The 15,747-nt window shown below is 40.6% G+C and overlaps 1 protein-coding gene across 1 annotated transcript; it reads left to right on the plus strand.

The window, feature by feature from the left end:
- The first annotated feature begins 12,878 nt into the window (after positions 1 to 12,878).
- LOC100867421 (reticulocalbin-2) lies at positions 12,879 to 15,745 on the plus strand. Its single transcript, XM_003698443.4, has 5 exons — positions 12,879 to 13,383; positions 13,833 to 14,061; positions 14,130 to 14,277; positions 14,351 to 14,806; positions 14,890 to 15,745. The coding sequence occupies exons 2-5, from the start codon at positions 13,842 to 13,844 to the stop codon at positions 15,059 to 15,061; spliced, it is 996 nt and encodes a 331-aa protein (XP_003698491.1). The 5' UTR covers positions 12,879 to 13,383; positions 13,833 to 13,841; the 3' UTR covers positions 15,062 to 15,745.
- Positions 15,746 to 15,747: the final 2 nt, after the last annotated feature.

Below are 15,747 nucleotides of genomic sequence, written 5' to 3' on the forward strand. Positions count from 1 at the left end.
AGGCCGTGGAAGAGGCACGGTGTAGCTCTATATATATCTTTCGCCGTGAACGGTGCCCTTCTTCGTCGGCCATTATGCCGTCGGAGATAGTAGAAGGAAGAAGCCACCCCTTTATCTCGCCAGAGATTCCGCGGTGAGAGTAATGCCCGGAAATCAAGGGTTAATTCCTCGACGTCGTAAAGCATTTTATCTGTCCCTACTCCCTACTCTTCGCTTTCACCGAGGAAAATATTAAAATATGGGTGTACACCATCAAACTCGTTTCCTTGCTTCTCCTCGAAGCAAGATCGAAGGAAAAAAAGAATCGAACGGATGTCTCGAAATCTTATGTCTTTGTGGATGGCTGTGAGAACAAGACCACACGGAACGAAAGGGAATCGTTATGCTCCTCGGATTATGGTTACAAATGGCGAGCAAACTGTGCCACTAGAGTCCTCGTGGACCTTCGACACCTGATCCCTATTAAAGATCGTATCTGCAAAATTGGATTCGGGTGTCAGGGTGACCGCTGAAACGTATAAGCAGCTCGTAAAATACTTTTTAGCGCACCACCGCCTTCGCATCCGAGGGATCCAAGGGCTTTGCGGACAGATAAGAATCCCGAATTTGGATCGGTCGCATTGCATTTCGCACCCCCTTCGAGGGGTACGGTTAATCGATTAACCGAGTAACCCTGACAGCGTTCATGGGGATATTCAATCATGAAGAATCTTTCTCGTTCTCGGTTTCGTTATAAGAGAAAAAAATGTTTTTCTTTTTTTTTCTTTTTTTTCGAAAGGGAAAAAACACTTTGTAAGGTTGTGAAAGTAAGGAGCGAAATATCGCCTCGAAAATCATTCTTCCCGCGGCAATAGGAGTCAATTCGGGTCAGCGAATCGCCTTATTGAGGAGCAGGCCGTAGGGACCTTCAACGTCTCAGATGGAACGCAAAATCGAGTTACGTCGTCGCCATCGTCGTTGCAATAAGCGACAGAGAAAAGGTGCCGGGACGATATACGGAACGATGGCTATTACACACCCTATTCGAACCAGTGATCTTTATTGGACGGGATTATCGTATCGATCGATTCAACTCGATCATTTTTCGCAATTTTTCCATAATTTGTTCCTCGATGCTGTGCCTCTTTTTTTCTTTTTTTTTTTTTTTTTTTCTTTACAACGATACCTTCGACGTAAAAATTTTCAAGGTGAAGAAATTTACGTGTTCACCGCGGAATCCGAAGAAGAGAAGTGAAATTGAGAACCCGAAACGAGCACGTTGGCCACGATGAAATGCTGTCGGGACAGCAGGGTCTCTCGATGACGTAAAAAAGTGCCTCGGGGAGGGAGGGGTGGAAAGAGGAGGGGAGGGAGGGGGGAGAATAAGGCGCGGAGACGTTTATTCGGTCGGACAGGAGCCGAGTGACCGAGTCAAGTCGAACGTACAGCTTGGTCACACTCGGTTTGATCTAATAAAAAAGGCAAGACTTCTCTATCCTTTTGCAATTTTCTCTTCGCTCCAAATGTGTGCTCCCCACACACATTTCGACCAATCCCTACACACACACACACACACACACGAGTTTCCATCTCGAGTTTTATCTTGAACGAAAATAATTTCCAACGTAGGATTTCCTGTTGCATGTTCAACCTGCCTCCAACTTGCTCTCTTCGTTACGAGAGTTGAAAATTGAAAAATTGTGACTCGCGCGCATCCCCTTTCATCCCCTTTTTTCCCGTGGAATCCAGCCGAAGATCCACAACAGCGGAAGGAACGTCATCGCAGCCGTCGATTTTTTCCTGCTGCTTGTCAGGGTGCTGTCCGATATAATCCGCGGTTGATCAGATTAAACGGTGCGCAGAGGGCGAGCCACGAGGGTGTGGCGGCTCTCTCTCTCTCTCTCTTTCTCTCTCTGTGGAAGAACCAGCAGAGCAGCGTCGTCGACAACGGCAACCATTACCGTCGGAATCGCGGCGCGAGCACCGTGTCGCCGGATGAAAGAGGCTCAAACTCATCGTTCCGTAAAATAACATTGTCCCGGTGCGGAGAGACAGTGTGGAGAAGGGTTGGTGGGGCGCGGTGGAGGATGGTCGGTCGGCCGGCCGGGAAAAAGGATCGGACGGGGCGAAAACTCGAGAGGTTTCTTTATTTTCTCCGGTGAACTCCGACGTACTTACGTTAAGTACCACGAGAGTACGGCGTTTCACGAGCGCCGGCTGGGAAACACGGGGAAGTGGGCCCATTGGCGCGATAATCGAGGGCGCAACTTTCTCGCTCCCCTCTCTTTTATCTTCTCCTTGGAAATTCACTCGCTGAAAATTCGTAAAATTAATATTGCACGCGTATCGTGGAAAATTAATTTGTGGGAAGAAAAAAGAGGAAACGAAACGGTGACTTCTTCGAACGAATATTTCGATGTCTGCCAAGCGTATACGATAAAAGTTAGAAGTAAAATCGAAATGACTGAACACTCAAAGGATGGAGGAGTGTCAAAAGGAGGATTGTAGTTAGGGCGAAGCAGCATGCTCGAGGAAAAGCACTCCGCAGTCTACGCTACTGTAGGGTGACGAAGGGGGTGGGTGGCGTAGTGGAGCGAAACGCGGTGGGCGGCGTGGAACAGGGGGTGGAGATTACGGCAGGACAAGCAATATTAAGCGGGCAGGAACAAAAAGACGATCCAGCACGCCGGATTACCCGCGATGCACCGCGTTGTCCCGTGAAATTGATACGCGAGTTGCTTTTTAACGGGGAGCAGTGGGACCGGGGGGGGGGGGAGGCTGGTTCTCTAAGCGTGCTACCCTGGAAATATTCGACGCGATTTAGATAACGCGCAGCCGCTACAAAAGGAACGATTTGCGGCGGGAGGTTGGCCACAATCGGGGGAGGGAAAGGGGAAAGACTGAAAATAATTAGATCGTCGATCACTCGATGCTCCTTCCTTCTTCCTTCGAACTTTTTACCCGGTGTCAGTGTTTTCGATGTTATTTCGGTGGATGGATATCCACGTCCAGGGATACGAACGGAGCATCGATGTGTTATTATTTATTCGTAAATATGGCGATATATATCGATCGAAAGGCGACTTGGCAATTTTTTGCCTTGCGACAACCGCAGTTTTCACGATTCGGGCAATTGGATGTAAATCGTGGCAGGTTTGCAAGTGTGTGGAGAGAGAGAGAGAGAGAGAGAGAGAGAGAGAGAGAAAGAAAGAAAAGAAAAAAGAAAGGTAGGAACGGCGCGATGTTTACTCGCGTGTATCTATCGCGCGAGTGTTTCCTAGTCGACGCACGTACCGTGGTTTATCTAAATATTGCGATAGAAGAAAAAAGGAGCAAAAATTTCGCGGCGAGCGTGCCTCGTATCAGCCGCGTGGGAAACATTACTCTCGCAAGCAAGCGCGATTCCTATCTGCTGCGAACCGATTGCAACGGGCAAAATTTTTATTTTTAACGTATCCTTCGTAACGTGTCCGCGACGTACTTTTTTCTCCATAAATAAATAAAGTTCCCTAAATAAAGCCCGGATCGAGAGCCCGACGATATTTTAAACAACGAATTATAAATCGATCGAATGTATTATACGAATGGAACGAGAATCGGATGAAAAGCACCGCGTCGAGAACGGAAGAGTGGCCCTATGGGAATATTATTTCTGACCGTAATGAGAGATGCTCACCCTTCTTCTCTCGCCCCCTCGTGAAACGTAACTGGATTTGCAACATGCGGGCCACGATCTTTCCTCCGATTTCTCCCGTCTCCGACTAATTCCACGATCGAGTCCCATCCAAAAGTCTGTCTGTGTAAATCCATAAAGGGAAATCCTCTTCTTTTAGATCTAATTCGCAATTATAAAATCGTAACTTCCCCTCTGTTGCGACTTCTCGTAACACCGAGAAATTGCAAATTGCACAGGTGCGTCGAGGAGAAGACGAAAAGATGAGGAAGCACGTGCGAGGAGGGAGAAGAAGGTTATTTTGACGGAGAAACGGCATATATTTTCATATCTTCGAACGAGTAGCAACGGGAATATTGTAATTTGCATCGAACACGGTCGGCAGCAAAGAAGCAGCAAGTTCTAGATGGGGGCGGCAGACGGCGGAGAGGGAAAGGCGAGCAAGACATTGAAATCGGCGGAGTATGCAAATAGGGTGGCTCGGTGCGTTCCAAATCTTTAGATCTGGACTGGAATAAGTCGGAAGTGGTGAACCGGGCCCTCCTCGCTTGTCCGTATCGCGACCATCGAGAGCCAGGAGATGATCCAGTCCCGAAAATACGGATAATCCGGACGCGGTTGGTCTCGCAAATGCGCGTGTATTCGTCACGAAACTCTGATGCTCGCCTTTCTTTGTATTCGTTTTTCCTTCGTTTTGGCATTACTTTCACCACCCGTGCTCAAGCCAAGATCGCGTATTTATATTTTGAGAGAAAAGTAAGTTGCAATAGATACGCTTTAGAGGTAAAGCTCTCTCTCTCTCCCTCTGTCTCTCAGAGAAATCAGTTTCCGTAAATCAGTGAGTCTGTTTGGAACGATGGAAAATGAGAAAACGATAAATCGATGGAAGAATGAATGAAAAGAGGGAGGGGAATCCATTATCGACTATCCTCGTGGCTGGTTTCCTCGCATGATCGTGGTATCGTTTCGTGGTCCGCGAAATCGAAGGATTTATGCTCGCGTTCGGTGGCGTAACGATTCGAATACGCGTTACACGTCGCATTCGAGGCGTCACGGTGCATCGCGCATCGTGGCGGAGAAAAATCGGCGAATCCAATAAAGGGTGAATAATGCCGCGCCGGTGTCGATGCACGCTAACCCCTGAATTCCTCGAAGCGAAAACAGTGGTGGAGAAATAGAAATGGATGATCGTTTAAAAACAGCCCATCTAAAATCCATAATGGTTGAATAAAAATTTGATAGAAAAAAAAAAAATTTCACGCAAAATCGACGATCTTGATGCAATAAGATTTTTTAATTGTTTCTCGGGATCGATGGTGAAAAACGCGAAAAATAACAACCACGAATGACGGGCACCGATTGAAAGGAAGCGAGGCGAAGGAAGCGGCAAAGCGGAAAACGCGCGAAACACGCGAGAGAAAGGAACGAAGGGAGGGGGGAAGAGCGAAGAGCAAACACGGCAACCCCTCGGCGGAGGGTCGTCCCGGAAAACGCGAAATTTGTAATCGAGAGAAACACGGGCCGTGAATATATGGCCGCCTTCCGCAGCGGCGACGGGTTTTACTAATAACCGATACCCCAACCGAACCGTGGAATATTATAATTGATTTATTGGGGGAACGATTGCGTGGTCGGATTTATCAGCGCCTCGAATTTCTGCTCTTCGCTCGTCGCGTTTCGTGGCGCGGGCGCGATCGAACGGAACGACGGCCGGCGATAGACCGCATCCGGCCCGCTCGCCGCATTCATTTCGCGCGTCGTTTCGATACGATTGTCAACGATTGTCCAACGCTCCGCTGTTTATCGCGGAGGAGGGAATCGGAAACGAAACGAGGCGCGGCCACGACGACGAAATTTCGGCCGGGCCCTTCGGGAGGAAAGTTGGGAGTACATTTATTGGCGGTTAATCGAGAGCCGAGGCCAGCCATGAAATAATTATAATTGATTTATAGCGGGCAACAACCGAGCGGATTTATCAGCCGCTCCGTTCTGCTCGGTTCCACCGCTATGCCGTGGACGCGATCGAACGGAACGACGGCCAACGATAGACCGCGTCCGGTGAACGAGCGCGTTCGTTCAAAGCCCGCGTGTTTGCTTATGCAATTAACCATTGCGTTGCGACGCCGAAAATTCGGATTGGATCGAGGCCGATTTTAACCACTCTTCTCTTTTGAGTATATTACGCGTATCTCTTAGGAAGATGGAAGACTTTCACTCCTTCCAGCGGAAATCAGCGATTTGGAAGAGAGGAAGGAGACACGGCTCGATCGACGACAAAGGGGAATTATTCTTTCGACCGTACGATCGCTATCCACGGCATGCTCGTTCCAGGCAAGGGTTGATAATAAATTCAAATTTAGGGGTGGCGCGCAATCTGTGATTCAGCACCATTAAGCACAGGATCCAACGAAGGACGGGTCGCGTACTTTCTCCTAACTTGGCACGTCCAACGAGTGGATCGCCTCTTTAAACCTTGCTAAGAGGTAAAAGAGATCAGTTTGACGGGAAAAGAGCACGGCCGTATCAATTTCTTATCGCTTCACGAAGAGGGTGAAGAGTTGGACTCTCCGTCGGAATAAATAACGAGGATTTCGTTGTAACTCGTTGTTTCTCGTTGTCCAGGTTCCCGTTCTCGAAGCACAATCCTTGCGCTTTCGAGACGATCGAACGATTAAGAAAGAGTATTGGAAACTTTTTTTAATACTCGATCGTAACGATCAGCAACTGTAGTTTCTCTGGCGGATTCGTCTAGCCAAGACGTATGCGCGAAAATCCCTCGCGTTCCAAATCGAGTTACAGGGACAGAAGTATCGCGGTCGTAAAGCAGGCAGAAATAAAATCTATCTCTAAGTACCTTAGAAACAGAATGGCGAACGAGCACGCTTTATGGGTAATCGAACCAACTTTTTTAACTGTCTAGATGCTCCTCCTTTCCGGGACATAAAGTACATCCATGTATCTGAAGGAATATTCTGTGTCTAATAATGCGCGCTCTCTGTGCACGATCATTGCTATATATTCCTTCGTCTATACATTTTTTTTTCTTCTTCGAGGAAAGAAAATTCGAACGTCTCGCCCGATTGGAACGAGTTGAAAGATATCGATTCATCTCGACGTTTCTTCTTATTTCGAGGCTTGTTTGTTAACAAGAGGGTAAAACGAGGATCGATCGGCGGCGATAACGAATCAGGTTGGAATCAGGACGAGAAAAAGAAGGTTTCTAGGAGGTCTTGATTTATATCGGCTCGATATTTTCCGCAGCTCTCAGTGTTTCTTAATTCGAGGTTTCGCCGCGTGCTTGCCGTGGAGGTAATTCGATTTCCTGGTGAATCGGTTGGAAGTAAATCAGAGTACAGTCCCGGCCGAAACTCGATCCTGGGGTATTGTCATAATTTCCCCAAGATACATGGACGAGTCAAACGCGTTTCTTAATCTCGATAAAAATTCCTCCTCCCCCTTTTCTTTTTCATTCCAAACATTTCTATCCTCTCTTCCAACTTTCTTCTCGTATTTTAATCTGAGAATCTAAGGGGAAATTTTCAAGAGAGGATCTATCCTCGTGTATAGGTTGTCAATATTTTCGAAGATCAGGAGCGAGCAGTTCGTAGAATCGGGTTCCGCATGTGCTCGAGGATGTCGAGCGGAGAGGACGGGCGAAACCTTCGACGCGACAGCTCGAAATACGGCTTGCAAGGTTTTTACACCATCGGCTGGCAGGCCATATTCCCGAAAAGGAGCAGAATCGAGGCCGGAAAGGGGATATCATCGATACCGCGAGAAGGGTACCCGAAGCAAAGCAGCCTCGAAGCTGTGGCCTGCTGATAACAAAAAGGTCGAGCCAAGTGTTCGTTTCGTATAAAATCGGATCCTCCTCCCGGCGAGGAAGAATTCTATTATAATAGAATTCTCTTTGAAGAATCTTCGAGCTTGCCCTCTAATCTTTGCGATCGATTCCATTTCACTTTTAAATATCTTTTAACAATGATCCGGCCAGATTGTTAATTCGAATTCCTTGGTTCGTCCGCGGATACCATGACCGGTTAACGATCCGTCAGAAGAAAGAACGTTTGGCAAACGTACGCTCCTCTTCTGCCTCTTCGTTAGTATTCCGGTGCGAGGTGATCGTCGGGAAGCGATTTGACCAAGTTTAACGGATCCACGACGGGTCAGGCCTCGGCCCCCCTCGGCGCGAGAGAAGACTGTTGCCGGTCTTCTCCTTCGCAAATCCGTCTGGCCGTCGCCGCGGCCACGAGCTGAATACCAATTCCCAATTTGTCCAGGCATATCGACTGGGCACTCAAGGGCGTGACACAAATGCCAGATGCAATCAGCGAACGAGTGCAGTCTTTCTCTTAATCCGCGCAATCGGCAGCCGCTGGCCGAGCCACCGCTCTGAGAATCTGGATCTTCTCTCGAAGGGACAAAATCTCCAAAGAGGATGTAATTATTTTGGGGGAAAATAAGTTTTATCTCGTTCCGATTTTGTGTATTGAACCGAGGGGGAGGGATTCTAGGCTCGAATTGACGATGACAGAGAAGTTTTTCGGTTTTTTCTTTCGATTTTTTTTTTTTTTAAATTCTTACTCTTCTCTAATTCCACGAACACCGTTCTTTTATCGATTCTTGCCTTGTTGTCTCATTGTTAATCTTGGTCGTTTCGAAATGAAGGAGTGTTGGAAGGAAAAGAAAACGAGAAGAGAAGGGCAGTGACCCGAGATCGGGAGGAGTTAGAGCCAAAATCCAGTCGGTTTTCTTCGAGGTTCCCGTCGCTTCAATATTGTCGCTATCTCTTGTATACAGTTGCCGCCATATTCCGCGGGAAGCCGCCATATTACCAGAAACTTCCACCCCCTTTTATGCGGCTTGCCGCGGACCGTCTCCGCGAAAACTACCCCCATAAAAGTTGACGACTTAAATCGCGGGGCGTATGGCCGAGACGGCCGCGCCACGGAAACGTCGAACACCCCTTACGACCCCGGGAAACGCCTCGAAATATTTCGTCGTACACCGCCAACAATTCCATCGTTTCCGCTTCGTTCTCCCACGATCGACCGCAACGATTTCCAGAATTTTTCTTAAAAGTGATCGATACGCGCGAAACCATGCAAAAACGATTCCTTTGAGATATTCCCTTTTCTTCTGTTTCTGTAAATAAGCATAACCTCGACGAGGAAAAATCGAGGAGGGAGGACGAATCGACGAGAGATATCCATGGAAATTATTATGAAACCCCGTTCGATTGCGCTTTCCTCGAGAGTTTATCATCCTGGCTCGTAAATTTCCTCCCGCCAGGCGAGCAAAGTGGCGGGCAAACCAATCTGCGTGCTCATTTCGAATAGAACGTGGTGGCGGGCGAAATTCGTTCGCCACGAGTAGGCCGATAATCCCGGGGTTACGATAAAAAGGAAAGAGGAGGAAAAGGAGAGTGCCCTCCTCCCCCCCTCTCCCCTCTCCGTAATGAAGGAGACCAAGATAAATATGGAAAGGAGGGCTTAAAGCAAATGGCGACCGGGTACACGATCCAGCCTCAATATGCTTGAAAGTGTCCCGCTGACGTGGCGTTTCGGAATTGAATGACCGGGGGGATTAGCTCGATGTCATCGCGTTCGCGATACGCGCTGTGGAATGGGATAAAAAGGACGATTGAAAAAAAGAAAAAAAAAAAAAAAAAAAAACTCGCTGGAAAAGAGGGATAAAGAAAATATGCCATAACTCGCTTTTATCGAGGGTATCGCTTAATTGGAATATCTTTTTCGAGCGCCGCCCCGACGAATTTCTGCCGATTCGTATATAAAATTATTAAAAAGATAACATAGATCTTTTCTCGAAATTTCGAGTTTATTTTTTTTTTTTTTTTTTCGAGAAGCAACGTCGAAGTTAAACAAACGGAATCTATCCCCGGGAGTATTCCACTTTGCGGCTAATATGACCGATGTATGTATGAGGCCAGGCCACGTATAGGGGAGGGGTGCATAAATATGTGCGTATGCGTCACCGCGCGCATAAGTGGCGATGAGGGGATTTGTAAATGATCTTAACGTCTCGTGTCAATCGCTCACGCGATCTGGCACGAACGAAACGAAACGATCTCCACGTAACTGTTGAAGCAACTGCTTATTCCCTCTTAAGCGAAGCAGAATTAACGAGCAGCGAGATACGAGCAAAACGTCTTTTTGCGATTTCCTCGAGGAGGGCGCGGAGGAAGTCGAGTTAGAACCCTTTCCCCGCGAAGCAGGTCGCGACATCCGGCCGCGGATCCGACGAAAAAATATATATTCAACCGGCTGATATACCGCGAGAGGCGGAGAAGCGAAGTTCTCTTAAGACGTCGGAAACCGCGCAAAAAGAATCTTTGGTGGCGGTGGCGCGAAGGGGCGAAATTACGTCAAAAAGTCCGGAGAATTTATCGGACCACTTTTTAAACTCCGCCTTCGCGCGATTAGCATATTATTTCTATGGATGTTGGGGAAGGAGAAGAGCGAGCAACGTTCCTCCCGAACAGGGGGGAGGGGAGAGGGGTAACGCGGCAAGGAGCATATCAAATATGTTGATAAATGATCCCTTTGAGCGACGAATAGGCGGCGTCGGTGTTCTACGTATCCTTTTATCCGTCCGTGCACCAAGCATTTGAATGTCAGAAGGAATGGCTTTCCTCGTGGTGCTGCTTCGACCATCCCCGTTTCAACTATTGAGAAAAATCACAAGCGTCTGCGTTCCCTGCGCTGAAATATTCCAATGGAATCGAAAATATCTTGAGGAACTCGTCGTGTCGAACGGCGGGATTCGTTAGAGTCGATCGAATATCGAATTGAACGACTTCTCCTTTGGGTATTACATCGTTCACCCAAGACCCAAGGGGAAGGGGAAATACTCGCGAACGTTTGAATTTTCTCGCGAGCGAACGAACTTGATGATATTCGTGGAACAGTCGTTAATGCGGTAAATGCTTGCGAAAGTAAATGTTAACTTGATTAACGATTCGGAATATTTTTACAGAAGATTCGAGAATGAGGGACAATTCGCGAATCTCTAAGAAATGATCTCTCGCTTTGATCTCGAAATCGGTACAAGTTCGCGGTATACGGTCACCGATATAAAACAGTCACATTTCCGCCTCACCAATCAGTTCTGACCGATCGCCCTTTTGCCAATCTCCATATCATTTTGTCACAGACGGGTAAAAAAAAAAAAAAAAGAAGATACGAAAATATCTTATGCGATTCTTTTTCAGTTTTTCAACTGAATAATTGCAGAACCAATATAAACTGGAAAATTGGCCGTACAAATGCAAAAAAGCCGACGGTTCGAAAATTGGAAAAATACGGCGGGAAATCGCGAAAACCCGATAATATTTTACAGTATCCGCATTACATGCCGCCATAGAGAAAATTGAAATATTTCGCTGACCGGCGATGTTTAACAAATTTTATCGTTCGATTGTATTTTACGTACCCGCGAACAATAACGTTCTGACAATTAGCATCATAAAAGGAAGAACACACGTCGGAAAGCATAACGAGAATAGAATAAATTTTCACCAACGCGAAATTAATTGTTAACGCGCCTCGTAACGCGGTTTGTATTAATGACGACAGCGGACAATGCAAAATTGTCCTCCAATAATGAATCTCTGTGTTATTAACCAAGGGTACGAGTTGTCCGAGAATTGTTTTATCGTCCGAGATCTTTGAAAGATAGAGGAGGACCGAAGAGATAAGTTATCGACAATTATATCCACCGATAGATCACGAAGAATTATGTGATCGTATGAAATTGTAACATTATGATAATAATCACGGAATAATTTCATCGTTCATGGTACAAACATGTAGCTATTACGCAAAATTTATGACCGATAATGAAAATAATATCACGGAGTAGGAATAAGACAGACACATTTACAGTCTTATTCGTGTCTCATGTTCTGAAATACCGACCTCGAAAAAAATGTTTCTTACACCCTCTATGATTTGTTACATATATTTATGATGTATATGTAATTATTTTGTACACAATATATGTTTCATTTGATTACTATCTTGATTTGATCTTACTATTTTCTCTTTTTTTTCTCTTTTAGTATAAAAATTGTATAATCGAGAGGATTATGATATCATGTTAATCATTAATTAATAAATAATTAATTAAGAATTTCATGTTAAAAATTATATAAGAAGTTTAACTAAAATTCTTCATATGAACTTAAAATGCAATATATGTTTTTGTATAGAAATTAAATAATTAATTAATCTTCATATAGTGTCTTCGATATATTAGATAGTATAACGCATTAATCATTAATAAATAATATAATGAAAAAGAATTTCAATTTAATTCAATTAAAATTGATATGAGAAAGTTATCCAAAGTTACAATTTTAAAATACGATCACGAAAATGTCGACATTATAAATAGAAAATGAATAATTAATGAATTTTCTTTATGACATCTTCGAATTTTTATTCCTCTATCTCACAATATTGTTCTCTTTATTTATGGATAATGTCAACACAAATTTAAATATCTGCACATTCTAATACTAAGTCAAAGTTTCAGCTATTCAAACGCTAGATGGCATTGATCTAAAAAACTTTTTAATCGTTGCCTAACTTATCGACGAAATATATTTAGTAATTAATACAGAATTCAAAAATAAAGAAACGCTATAGTTTAAAAGTTATTTGAATACGAAAAATATAGAAAATAAAATAAGAATAAAATAGAATAAAATAACAAAGAAAAGAAGAAATATTTATATATATGTGTTTTTTTTTATTTATATAAAAATTATATATAAAAATATATAGACATATAAAAAGATTAATTTATATATATAAAGATATAGACTTCTTGCGACATATAAAAAAAAATTAATAAAATTATAAACAAAAAGTTTATTTTGCTATTAGTAAATAATAGCAAATTTAAATAGTAATATTTCTATTCTTCTTCTATTATTTACTTTTTTTATCTTTTTGTTTCATTTATTTTTGTCTTCTTCTTTTTTTTATATGTCATATATATATTTTATATATAAACGTATATAATGTATGAATATAAATATATAAACCTATAAAAAACATATAAGATCTTTTTAATAAAAGAAAAGGTAATTTGTATAAAGATAGTTTAAGAAGTTTATTGAAAAAATTGTAATTATCTGAAGCTTCAAATAAAATTATTCTCTTATTATAACAAAATCAATATTCTAGTTAGTTACAAAATTAGTTTATAAGAATATATATACGTAGTAATTGTATGTATATAGTTGAAAGTGTGTACTTTCCTTTTATATCATCGCAACATTATCAGAATCTGAAAATATTTTTTCTGTGATGCTTTAGCTTTCCCAGCTTCTTTTTCTCTATACTTTCTAGTATATCACTTGCTTCGTGATCACTAAAGTTAGAATTATAAATTGAATGCGTGTTAGTTAGTATCGTTAGTCTATTTTTAAACAAACATCCTAGAACAAAATCATGATCGCACATACTGTTCGTGGCTAAAGAAGACTTGACGCCTTTTTTTTCTTTGTTTCTTTTCAAAGTGAAAAATAGTAAGCTTTGATATTCCAATATCAATATTCGCATATATATATCACTGATACCTTAACGGAAGAGAAGTTTTTTCATTATCAAAAAGTGAATTTGAGAAATAAATTTTTATAATTAATATTTTCGAAAGAAGACTGTATTACAATGACTAAACAACTTTAAAGGATTTATCAATAAGTAAGTAAAATTATTTAATATACAATATAAAAATTGGAAATCACATAAAATTTTTTGCACAAGCATTATTGATATTATACCATAATTTTTTAATACTGTCATTTTCTAATCAAATTTTATGGAAAAAATTTTTTATTTCTATTACATACGATAATATAATGTAAAAATAAATCCATATATATATTATATTTATATATATATAAATATATAATTTCATGTAATTTTCACGAATATTTTGCATTTAAATACATACATCATTTTGCAATTAGGAAATGTATTGAATATCAATGCATTACTATCGAATTCGAATCTTATCAACATCGATTTTTAAAAACGCTTATACAATAAACAATCGATAAAATTAGTTATCGTATACACAATAATATATCTGTCAAATTATCGATGTTGTGAGGTTATCTGTTTTTATTCTGAATTATATAATTTTACAGAAACCTACAATGGATACACGCCAAACGCGTGTAGAAATTCTTCTCTTTGTTATCACAATTTTCGGATTATTTTCATTTGGAAATGCAGCATCCGCACATATACACTCTCATCAACATAATAAACCTGGCAGTAATGAAAGAACAGAAGATGGTGCATTTAGTCCACGAGATATGGATCATTATGCAGGAGGAGAACACCATCAAGAATTTGATCATGAAGCTATTCTCGGTATTCATTTTGTAATTTGTCATATTGAAATTAAAGTTTCAATAACAAATATATTTTATTTCGTGCAGGGAGTGTAAAAGAAGCAGAAGAATTTGATAAACTTCCAACACAAGAATCAAAACGACGTTTAGGAATTTTATTAACAAAGATGGACTTGAATAATGATAAATTCATTGAAAGAAATGAATTAAAAGCTTGGATTTTACGTTCTTTTAGGTATAAATAATTAGGTATAAATATTATCATTTTGTTTAAAATGAAAATAATTATAAATTTATTTTAAAAATAGCATGCTTTCTGCTGAAGAATCTCAAGATCGATTAGAAGATACTGATACAGATGAAGATGGTAAAGTCAGTTGGAATGAAATTCTCCAAGATACATATGGCACTGATCCAGAAGATTTAGCAGTAGATGATAAACTTATTAGTGATGACAAACAGACATTTGAAGCTGCTGATATAAACAAAGATGGTCATTTAGATAAAGAAGAATTCAAAGCTTATACACACCCAGAAGAAACACCAAGAATGTTTCCACTTCTATTGAAGCAAGCTCTAGATGACAAAGATACAGATAAAGATGGTTTTATTAGCTTTCAGGAATTTATTGGAAATAGAGCTAAAGCTGAGGATAAAGAATGGCTATTAATAGAGAAAGATAAATTTGATTATGAACATGATAAAAATGGAGATGGAAGATTAGATTCAGATGAAATACTTTCTTGGCTAGTGCCAAGTAATGAGTAAGTAATAATCATATAAAATATCATATAAAATTTTCTTTATAATAATTTTAAAACATATTTTATATTATTAAATATTTTAGGGAAATTGCAAGCGACGAAGTCGATCATTTATTTGCCGCATCTGACGATGATCACGATAATAGATTATCGTTTGACGAAATTTTGGATCATCATGATGCTTTTGTAGGTAGTGAAGCTACAGACTATGGAGATCATTTACAAGATATCGGACGTTTTACAGATGAACTTTAAAACTAAATCACTTAGTAAAATTTTTACTTCTTTTCATAATAACTGTCAAAAACTTACATAGTTAAAAATATTTTCAATACTTTTAGCTCTTATATGTTTTAGTATTTCTCTTTATGCTGGATTTTAAATATATTTGTATAAACACCGATATAAAATCATTGCACAAACTGATTTAAAATACTCAAATAGTGTTTCATAAACCACAGTCTTCCATTTTTAAAAAAAGTTTTGTGCCATAAAAGAACCATAGCATCGTATTATAATAATATTAGCACTATAATATTTATGTTATATATCGTTTATGAAAGTTACTACAATTATACTATCTCATTTTTATTATTTATTATATAACTAATTATTTATATGCATTGATATCATTTTTGCGAAATTATAAGAATGAGTCAAGTAAAATAATAATTTAGAAAAATAGTCATTTAAAATGTTAGATTTATTATTGTTTAATATTTATACAAACGTATATTTATTATTATATACAAAAATTAAACAAATTATTCTATATATTTAGTTTTATTCATAAATCAGTCTTATTAAAAATTATAAGTACACGAAATAATTATGTTTAGTATTCAAATATACTTTGATGCAATTTTGTTTACTCTTTGTATTACATGACGAACAATATGTATTATGAACTTTTTTTAATAAAAAGTACACGATATCTTATA

This window comes from Apis florea, unplaced genomic scaffold, assembly GCF_048593485.1.
Source record: "Apis florea isolate Af1SG1 unplaced genomic scaffold, ASM4859348v1 contig_3813_pilon, whole genome shotgun sequence".
NCBI lineage: Eukaryota > Metazoa > Arthropoda > Insecta > Hymenoptera > Apidae > Apis > Apis florea.